At 34.6% G+C, this 10,927-nt stretch overlaps 2 protein-coding genes across 3 annotated transcripts; one reads left to right on the top strand and one right to left on the bottom strand.

The window, feature by feature from the left end:
* Positions 1–2,736: 2,736 nt before the first annotated feature.
* Positions 2,737–3,496, top strand: LOC122305775 (ethylene-responsive transcription factor 3-like). The gene has a single exon (XM_043118325.1). It carries the CDS (start codon positions 2,827–2,829, stop codon positions 3,334–3,336), a length of 510 nt encoding a protein of 169 aa, XP_042974259.1. The 5' UTR covers positions 2,737–2,826; the 3' UTR covers positions 3,337–3,496.
* Positions 3,497–6,495: 2,999 nt separating this feature from the next.
* Positions 6,496–10,393, bottom strand: LOC122305285 (probable WRKY transcription factor 21). Of its 2 annotated transcripts, XR_006241069.1 has the most exons (4): positions 8,943–10,393; positions 8,675–8,800; positions 7,351–7,727; positions 6,496–6,777 (listed from the first exon to the last, which is right to left on the bottom strand). XR_006241069.1 is itself a non-coding variant. In XM_043117695.1 (3 exons), exons 1-3 carry the CDS (start codon positions 9,704–9,706, stop codon positions 7,583–7,585), a joined length of 1,035 nt encoding a protein of 344 aa, XP_042973629.1. In that variant the 5' UTR covers positions 9,707–10,393; the 3' UTR covers positions 7,246–7,582. The 2 variants fall into 2 exon arrangements, 1 of the variants encoding a protein (XP_042973629.1); XM_043117695.1 differs by lacking the exon at positions 6,496–6,777 and having other exon boundaries at positions 7,246–7,727.
* Positions 10,394–10,927: the final 534 nt, after the last annotated feature.

Here is a 10,927-nt window from a genome sequence, read left to right as displayed (position 1 = left end):
ATTGGAGGATGTAGAACAAATAAAATCACTAACTCATTATTTGATATTGGCATGCATAAACATGAATGCAAAGAAATTGAGGATAAAAGAACATATACATATGGCAACCTGGAATCGTCTGTATCAAAGACAATATATGTTTAGTTTATCCAATTTCACCTCAAGTTGAAATTAGCACCAAATTTTAGTACTGTATTGTGTCTTTTAGTTTTTCCCAGCAGTGAGTCACCAAATTTTTTGTATAGTAACAAACAAAATTATTTAGACTAGATGCAAACTTCATTAGTAACTCATACATTTGATATTGGCATGCTTATAAAAACAATCAACAATTTGCATATAAATTGTTTATGTATGCCTTTAGCCACATGGATTGTTTATGTATGTACAATATGTTTATGTAATCTGGTTAGATATTTAGCATGCAGTTTGCATATAATCTCTCATGTGCACTGCATATATTGTTTCTCATGTGCTGTTTGAGTAACAATTTATCCTTCAATATTTTGTTAAAGGATGAACTGTTTAATTAATGATGATCTATTCTTCACCACACTGTTGAAAAGTGGTGAAGTTGATATTAACAATCCCCTATGTGAAGTGCAAGTGTTGATGTCCAAGCGACACAACCCCAACGGGAAAAAAGGAAACAAAAATCCTAGCGGGGTATGTCATTTACTGTAGAGGAAGATACTATCATCGTATCAGCTTGTCTTAACATTAGTATAAAACCCATATGGGGGACTGACCAATCATCTATACAAAAGTGGAGTAGAATTTATGAGTACTACTCTATATATAAAAAACCTAATTGTCAAGAACGGTCTATAACCTCTTTGATCAATTGATGGTCAATCATTCAAAAATGCGTCAATAAATTTTGTGGTAGCTTAGCCCAAGTTGAAGGAATGCATCCAATCGGTGCAATTGGGCAGGATAAGGTATAATGCTTTTTACTGCTATTTTGTGGTTCTAATTATTAAGTATTTGCAATGACATTAATACTAATTGTGAAAACTATTTTGTAGATTGATAAGACAAAAATCTTGTACCAAGAGAATCTTAAGCATAACTTTACCATGGATCATTGTTGGAATCTATCGAGGCACCAACCGAAATGGCAAGAACACATGGACCTCATAAAAAAGAAAAATGGGTCAAGTTCAAGTATTACTCCAAATTTAATACCTTTAGGAGAAGACATGGAGAATGTGCCCGTCAATTGTGAGAGACCTCCTGGCAAGAAAGTTGAAAAAATAAGAGAAAAAAAAAATGTAACGAAAGACAAAATTTAGTAATTGATGAGGCCTTAAGCCAAATGAAAAATGATAGGAGAACTTGTATGATGGAGAGAAGAGAATCACAATTGAAGTATGAGAATGAAATATCTGAGTTACTACTTCTTAAGAAGAAAAAACTTGAATTAGAAATTAAGACTGAAGAAGATAGATCTGACTTAGTAACTCTTAAAAAGAGAAATATTTATATTGAAATTATGTCCAAAGATATTGATTCGCTGAATGGTGTGCAGCAAGAGTATTTCCATAATCTTCAAATGGAGATCATTGAGGAATAAAGGAATAGGGCAATATCTTGTACATAGTTTTTACTCTAGTTACTTATTTTGGGTAATTTGAAATTGAAATACTGTGGTGACCTTATTTTGGGATTTATGTACTGCTGGTTGCACCAAATTTGATTTTTTTTGTACTATTGGTTGTTATCAATTTGCTTTGAAAACTGTGAGAGCTGTTGTGGAATTTGTGGTTGTTGCTGTGGAGCTGAATGGTGTTGTCGTAGAGCTGCTATGGACCTGCCGTGGAGCTACTGTGGAGCTGCCAAGTTGTATTAAAATCAAATTTGTGGATTTTCTATTAAGTTAATTTTGATACATGGGATTTGTTAAAATTTGTATGGAGATTATTTTGGTTGGAAGTTGAATTTGTATGGCATATATTTTGCAATCATTGAATTTGTATGGAATATAATTGTCCAAGTTGTAAATTTGTATGAACACAGAAATCACATAAAATTACTGTGAATTTTTCTATGTTGCTGAATATATATGGTAGATTGAATTTAGTGGACTTGGATGTAGAATTTGTACGGCATATATTTTGCAAACACTGAATTTGTATGGAGTAAAATTGTCCAAATTATAAATTTGTATGAAATTAGACCACACAGAATATGTGTGGATTTTTCTATGTTGCTGAATATATATATGGTAGATTGAATTTATTGGACTTAGATATTAAATTTGACTTAAATTTATTAGACTATCCAAATTTTTAAAAAAATATATAATATTTTAGTATTATTTGATCAAGACATATTTAATTCAACGTTCTTCATACACAAAATCAATTTTCTAAAAATATAATTTTACATATAAAAATACATAAAGAATTGCCAATGTCCGTACAGACTTACAATCACAACGGACTGTCTCTTTTTCCCATTTGTCTCTCTCTATTGATTCTACAGCCGAATTTCCGCCGTTTCACACAAAGCATTCAATAATACAACTAATAATTTTATTAAAAAATAATACTAAACAGCCTATATATATATATATATATATTTTTTTTTTAAAGAGAAAAGCCATGCAGAACGCTTGACTCAAATATCATATTTCCTTTTTTTTATTAAAATACACAAACTCTACGATCCCATACACACGAAACCTGTCGGCATTAACCGAGACTGTCCCCTCCACTATATATACCCTCCAAACCCCATCTCTCACTCTCACGCGCGCGCGCTCTCTCTCTCTCTCTCTCTCTCTCTGCATCGTATTTTTACCCTGGTCCGAACACTGATCCGATGTCTATTGATGCGCTTCACACCCCTAGAGACTCGCTTGCCGTCTCCGGTACTCAGTCTCAATCGAAGGTGAAGCGCAGGGAGGTGCATTTTAGGGGCGTGCGCAAGAGGCCTTGGGGCCGGTTCGCTGCTGAGATCCGAGATCCGTGGAGGAAGACCCGGAAGTGGCTTGGCACCTTCGACACTGCCGAGGAGGCTGCCTTGGCCTACGACGAGGCTGCAATCAGCCTCCGCGGGATCAAGGCCAGGACCAACTTCGGCCTCGGCGGCCTCGTAATTACGCCACCGGTACTTTCCAATGGCACCGGTGCGTGTAATTATTTGGGCTGGATGCCCACACCGGAATGCTTTTCCGGCGCTGGGAATCCAATTCCAGTGACATCGGAGTACAAAGGGTACAAGATGGAGAACGTTGACGTGATGGTGGTGAGCGAGCTGGATAAGGAGGAGAAGAATAAAACGAAGCAGCCGTTTCTGTTCGATCTGAATCTCCCGGCGCCGCTGTTCTGAAACGAGATCGTGGTATCAGGCGGCGGATAACTCGTACGGTTTTGTATTCTACATTTTTGGCGTTGGGGTTCCTTTTTAACCCTCGTCATTAGTTTTTAATTCCAGTTCAAGCATACGTAAAGCTTAATTAATTAGCAAAGCACTTGCTTACAGGCTTCTACATCTTATTTTGAATGTGATGATAATATAAAAAGGAAAATGATAAATGTGTCACAAAAATTAAGATGGGGGAGTTGGGGCTTAGTAGAAGGAAAAATATAGTTACAAGCATAATTGTGTACTAATCTGTGCATTAATGTGATGTGATTGGTCAAAAAATAGATTTTATTGAAAATAATGTTAATTTAAATTTTAAGTATGAATAAATTAATATTAATATACAGATTAGTACGCAACCGTGCTTGTATGTAGCAAAACTCTTAGTAGAAATGGAAGTGTTTTAAGCTCGTTTGATTGTACAAATGAAATAAAATGAGATGAAATGAGATATTTTAAATAATAATAAATAAAATATTATTATAATATAATTTTTTAATATTAATTTTATATTAAAATTTAAAAAAATTAAATTACTTATTATATTTTATATAAAAATTTGAAAAAGTTATAAATATGAGATGGAATTTTTTATTTTAGTTAACCAATCCGGACTAATTACCCAAAAAATAAAAAAACACCACATAAAAAAAAAATTGTATAAACTGAAATGTTTATAACAAGCACAAACTCTTTGGAGGATAAAATTGGTTGAGATCTTTAATAATCTTTAATTGAAATAATTGTTACAATTTAGAGAGAGACAATCATTAAAGACCTTGGCATGAAGAAAATTATATTTGTAGATTAGTTTGAAAATATATTACCACAGCATATATAACATTTCTCTTATAAATCAATATATATTATGTTATTGGGGATCAACGTCCTTTTTTTTTTTTTTTTTTAAGGAAAATTAGTATCATTTATCTTAGAAATATACATTGGACAAGATACATTATAGAATATTCTCGTATCAAACAATTAATCATAAATTAAAATAATATATTTAGAACTCTATTAGTATATTGTTATTTTTTGACTGATCTGATTTTTACTGTTATTAATATTGTCTATAGATAAACGTTTAAGAGATAATATTTTTTATTTAAACAGAGATTCAATCTCACATTTTATAAATATCTAGAATTAATATTTTTTTATATATTCTTTTATTTATAATTATTTTTATATATTCTTTTATATATTTTATTAATGAATTAATAGTGTATTATAAAAATTAATATTACCATCACATCAACAAAATACATTAAAAATACACAAAACTTACTTATATCATAATTCCGTCATATAAACAACAAAGTATGACTGTGGAGTCAAATGATTAAGCGCGTGCAGTGTAGAAAGCTGAAAACTGGGGAGAAAGGGAGGCGCATTTGGTTCAGACCTTTTGCTCGTTGGGGAGTTTTGGTTTCTCTCTCGAATCTCAAAAAGTAGTATTTAGAATCGTAATAGCCTTTGACTCGTCCAAAGCCTCGTCTCCTCTCCTTCTGGCTCTTGCAGCCTTCCTTACGTTACCCCAATTTTCTCTCTGTCCTGATTGACTGACCCACAACCACCACCCCCCCCCCCCCCCCCCCCCCCCCCCCCCCCCCCCCCCCCTCTTCTGACATTCTCTCTCTCTCTCTCTCTCTCTCTCTCTCTCTCTCTCTCTCTCTCTCTCTCTCTAACTTCATCCGGATTCCGCACGCTTTCCCTCTTTAACCAAAAAAAAAATCTAGGCGTTGTAGTATATATATATTTTTTAATTATTTTAAACATTTTTTTAAAAATACAATATTATTAAAAAATATTTTTTTAATCATTAAGGTGAAAAAAAAAATATAATATCAGAACCCATTATCAAAATTCCTATCATTTTCTAAAATTCTATTCATTATCATTACATTTTACTAAAAAATTTTAGATTTATTTTAATTTTTTTTCAAAATGAGTGCAAGAGATTTATATATTTTAAAATTGTAAATATTATTATTTTTAAATAAATTATAAATTTGTATTTCTATTATACAAATAATTTTTGCTACATATAAATAGGTGTGTTAACACATTACTTATAGTGAAACACATTTTAACTTTAAAAAAAATAAAATATCAATATTTTTTAGAATAATTGTGTGAAAAGCTTCCAGAAGTGTGTTGGGTGTATTAAAAAAAATAGTGTTAAACAGGTTCTTTCTATACTAACACATAACTAATAGGAATGCATCACGTTGATTAGATAGAGATGTATTGTATAAAACTTCTATATAGAATTTTTCGTAACGCTATCGGTAGGCTCCCCAACGAGGGTGCATCATGGACTCAAACTTAACCACTGACCAGATGGGCTGGGGCCCATGTTGCTTCATACCTATTATTAAACCGAAAAGATTAATTAAGCCCAGTTCTCGGTAATCTGTCCCTATTGAGAATATATGCTGTTTTAATCATGATGATTCATGATGTATTTGCACACATTCCTTTTCTTTATTGAAGGTTCCAAATCTAATGAATATTTTTCCCTTAGCACTCAACTTTTGCTTATTAATTGGAGGATTGGAGAGTGTCGTGTCTCACATTATTAGTTGATTTGAAATTTAATCGATTGTAGCATCATTCAAACCTCTCCGAATGAAACTTGTATCAGGCTTAAGGCCTCGTTTAGTTACATAATTTAGATAAGATGAGATAAGATATTTTATTAAAAGTTAAATAAAATATTATAATAATATTAATTTTATTTTTGACATTTGAAAAAGTTAAATTATTTATTATATTTTTTATAAAAATTTTAAAAAATTATAATAATCATATGAGATGAGATGATTTCATTTTGTAACCAAACCAACCCTAAATTTTTATCAAGAAAAAATTTGATTGCAAACATAACTACATATTATTATGTACATCAATCTAATATGATTGATCATAAAATAAATTTTATTAAAAACGGTGTTAATTTAAATTTTAAATATCAAATAATCAGTATTTATATATACATTAATATGTGATTTTGTTTATAAATAGCAAAACTCTTTTATCAAAGCTATCTTCCTTGCACAACACGACATAGTTTGACAAGCACGACCTTAAATTAGCTTTCTTGTTTGTTCAGTGTTCTAGAACCAAAAAAGATTTCAAGGAATTAAATAATTTATTTATTTTCCCCCATTAAATACGTCTTTTCTCCTAGAAAGAGAACATACAATAGGTTGTCTGCAAACCGGTACATGAGATAGGGCGGCCAGTGACCACTTCCCATGATTTGGAGATAGATGCAACTGGTCCCCAATAATATATAATATGGATGCCAGAGGGAAGAATATTACCATAAAATGTGAAGCATGCCTACCCATTCTGGTCCCCTTGCAATTCACATGCCTCGTTCTTGACTTCTCAAATCTGTACACATTGAATAGAGATGAACAGAAAAGTTAAAATAAAGCTAGATTTTAATTTGAAAAGGACAGTTTCAAGTCCACAAAATCCAGGTCCTTCCTACTCGGCCTAATTCAGTTTTATTTTAACCAAACTGAGGATCTGATGTTTCTGGCCCCTAAATTGCCGTTTCATTAGCTCATTTCACACTCACAAGTGCTCACTGCCTGCGGTTGACATATCTTTTTGGGAGGTGACAAACCTAATCCTTGAGCGAAGATTCAAATTCAAGTCAAACAACACATGAAACACTTCTCACGACTGAAGAGCCATTGTAAAAAATCAGATGCCTTGTTGACTCTCAGGCGGGTTGATGTATTTGAAAAGCGTCCCCTCTCGCTATGTAACACACCAATTACCATAATACCCAAAAGGAAAACTAAAAAGCACCAACCCAAAGTTAAGGAGGGAAGAGCCAAGTTGTTACTCTTCTAGTCAAATAGCAGATGCAATGTCATCTTCTATCATTCACTCTGAACCCCGAGCCCCTAGGCTTTTTAAAGCATCTCTAGCTCAAAAAGATTGAAGAGTTCTTACAATTTGAAACCCCCGACAGTAAATAATTCTTCAGTTAAGTGCGGGGCCTCATGCCCATTTGCCACATAAAGGCTCCGAGCCAACCCTTCAGAGCCAAGAAACTGCTCCAGTAAATATATCCATGGTCAAGCAATGCAAAATATGTACAGCAGCATCCCAAGCCAACCAATACATTAGATTTTCGTAAAGTAAATAGAAGGGCTTGGCCTAGGTAAATATCTCTCCATGCAGTTCATGTGTTTGTAGACTGTGATGGCAACCTGGGGTGGTTATGCTCGCCTTCATAGGTAACAATTAGCATGGAAGGCTCTTCTAAGCACCTCTCAACATGCTTCCTCGCAGGACAACCTCTCATGCTGCTACATTTGTAGTATCCCCTGCACAAGTTCACAAACAGCTTCTCAAATTTACTAAGCCCCTTAAATGTTGAAACTTAAGTTCATGCATAAAATGTAACAGCTTTGAAAGTTTGGAAACATTTCAATGTAGTTATTGTTCTTTTCAGGGAACAAAAGACGATTTTCCGATTGTTCGGATTTTAACCCTGTAATTTGTTGATGAAATAGATTCATAAGATAGAACTGGAATGAAACAACCATCTCCAGCAGGTATTCATGCTGCAACTAGCAAGGCCAAAGCAAACTAATTTCTCATCCCCAGCAACAGAGGAAGCATGAGGAAAACCTCTTGGTTCCTAGACTTGGACTTCAGTTTTTTCCTTTCAAATATGACTCAAAAGAATTAATTTACTGTAGCAAAAAGTCATCACTTTTTCCATTCACATAATCCAATGCAACACATTTTGGGACTCTATTAGCCAAACCCTCCATTGAATTTGCATTTACATAATCCAATGAGAGTGCTCTAAATTGTGGTGCTTCACAAAACTATAAATACATTGGTCAGTGCTAATTGTATTGGGTACGTAGCTCAAGTTTGTTGCTATTCCAGTGGAGAGTAGTGAACAGTCACAGAATACCATCCAATGGTCAATCACAGCTAAGTGAACGTTAAATCACAGAAACCCATCATATGGTCAAACACCTCTCTGCTCATTTATAAGGAAAAAAGGATGCAGATCTTTTTCCACTGCAGTACTTCTCAAAATAACGATTGGAAAGAAACAACAACGCTAATATCTACTCATCAGAAAAAAGTTAACTCTAATTTCCGTGAACAACTAAACAACTAATAACACTTTATTTATACTTGCATTACGCCCTAAAAAATGTATATCAAATTGCAGAACAGCTATAGTTAAAATGAAACTTTAAAGCCAATATCAGATTTACAAAACTTGACGTGAAGCAGAGATTCAAAATACCTAGGATGAGGAGAACCCTTGATTGGCTTCTGCCCATATTTCCTCCATGAGTAATCATCAGGAGGTATATCTGCAAGCTTATTACTGATTGCAGGTACCTTGATCAATCTCTTCACCCTATGTTTCCTGCCAGCATAGTAAAGCATAGTAAGATAAATCTGTCAACAAAAGATCAAATCCTTCCACATAAAAACGGAAAGAGGAAAATAGCAGAATAAGACCCAAGAACAAAATAAATGGTAGAGAAGGAGAGGAAAGAAAGTCTAACCTCTTCTTTGAGCAGTGACATCTACCACTGCTCCCACACTTCACACTCCCATCGTCTCCCCGGGCAGAACACTTCCTCTTATGCTGCTGTGAATTCTGATCTGAAGAGTGAGGTGCCCCAATTAAATGGAAAGCACTTGCGTCCAAGTTAGCTACACTCCCATCTATACTCAAGGAGGAAACAAAAGACCTAGTGGATGACATTGTGGGAGTACAACTAGAGCTATCAAAATTCAGGTTTATGCCACTATTGCTCCTGCCATACATCATCTCGGCTTGGTGTTTCGCCTGTTGCTGCTGAAGCAATAACCTCTGCTGGTGTTGTTGTTGTTGAAGGATGTGATAGTGCGTTGATGGTGTTTTTTGGGAAAGTAGGAGAGGGCTTTTCCCATTTGAGCTCAATTCCAAAGATGGGGTTCCCAAACACAGACTACTCACGTTTGAGCCAATTTCTTGAATAGGGCTTCCAGGAAAGCCAGACTTTAGATATTGAAGATTTTTGGACTGCTGATCTGTTCTACAAGTGGGGTTCTCTAAGAGTATGTTTTGGGGAAAAGAGATTTGGAGTTTCTTGAGCTTTCTTACTCTTGCATGGCCCAAGCCTGTATTTAGAAGAGAAACGACTTTCTTGAACCTGAACACAGCCTCCCCAGTTTCTACCATTAAATTCCTACACTGAACCTGATCTTGAGGCTGAGACAAAAGGCTCAGAACTCTATGGCAGCTCTCCACGGCTGCTTTATTAGCTCCTTCAACCTCCTCCATACTAAGCCCCAACCAAAGAAAAAAAAAAAGGAACGAAGAAAGAAAGAAAGAAAAGACCTAAAGACCCGAACACCAAAAACCTAACTAACGTATACCATAAAAGACCCCGAGATATAAGATAACTACTCTCTAACAACAGATATTCAGCCGTCTATAACGGACAAAACAAAAACCCAAGTCAAAATCCCATTTTCACCGAACTTGAAAAAACGCCCAAGCTAGAGATTTTCATTGAAAATTCAGGAATTTCACCATAGCAAAGGCTCAGTTTTCCGAAACAAAGAAGACCAGGAGAACACTAAAAACCGGGTCAGTGAAGATTGATTGAAAAAGAGAAAACCCCAAATAGAGATGAAACCATATACAGCTATTTTCACAGAGGAAAATGATCAAAGCTAGAATGAAAAAGCAGGAATAGCACCAAAGGACAGACCTCGTTGGAATTAGTGCAGCCAAACCCTAGATTCTTCTTCGGTGGTTTTGAGATTGAAAGGTGTGAAGGAGAAGAGGAAGACTTTTGCTTCGCTTGAGAATTCACAGCGCCAAAATAATACAAAGGCCTCCACTTTCTCCTCAACAATATTTTATAATTTTTTTTAGAGAAAGAAGGAAAAACACAAAGAACTCAAGAGAGGGAGGAGACGTAGAGAGAGAAAGTTAGGCATTTAAATAAAGAATCCCTGCAGAGAAATGAAACTACCGTCTGTGTCACAGATTTGAATGTGGGTCCCACACAAAGACCTCTGTCACTCCTTTTCTCCTCCCCCATTTTCAGCTTCAATTAATTCAAGACTGCTTTGTCTCTTAGCTTGTGTTTCACTACTTTCAGAAAGATTAAAAAAAACTCTGTGCTTTTGTCTTTGCTGTCATTAAGCTGTTGAGGTTTGTTTGTAGTATAGGGGGTTGGACTTGGCTTATATGAACACTGTAGCTCTAATCCTCCACTTGGTCTTAATGCCAAAAAAACGATTCATATTCTCTGCAATTTCTTCCACTGCACTTTCATCTTGCGCTTCTGCCCTTGTTGGTAAATTGAGACTTGAATTTCATTATCTCATCACTGGGAAAAAAAAAAAAACATTAATGAGTAAAAAAAAACAATGCTTGACAAACAAAAAAATATCTATTAATATTAAAAATTTTGAGAAATTTTAGAATCGATTGGTATCAGATTCTCAAAACCAAGATGCTTGCTTTTCTTTTGGTCCTGGCAAAGTGTCT

Source organism: Carya illinoinensis, chromosome 3, assembly GCF_018687715.1.
Source record: "Carya illinoinensis cultivar Pawnee chromosome 3, C.illinoinensisPawnee_v1, whole genome shotgun sequence".
NCBI classification, from domain to species: Eukaryota; Viridiplantae; Streptophyta; class Magnoliopsida; order Fagales; family Juglandaceae; genus Carya; species Carya illinoinensis.
This window is presented reverse-complemented; position numbering and strand designations above follow the sequence as displayed.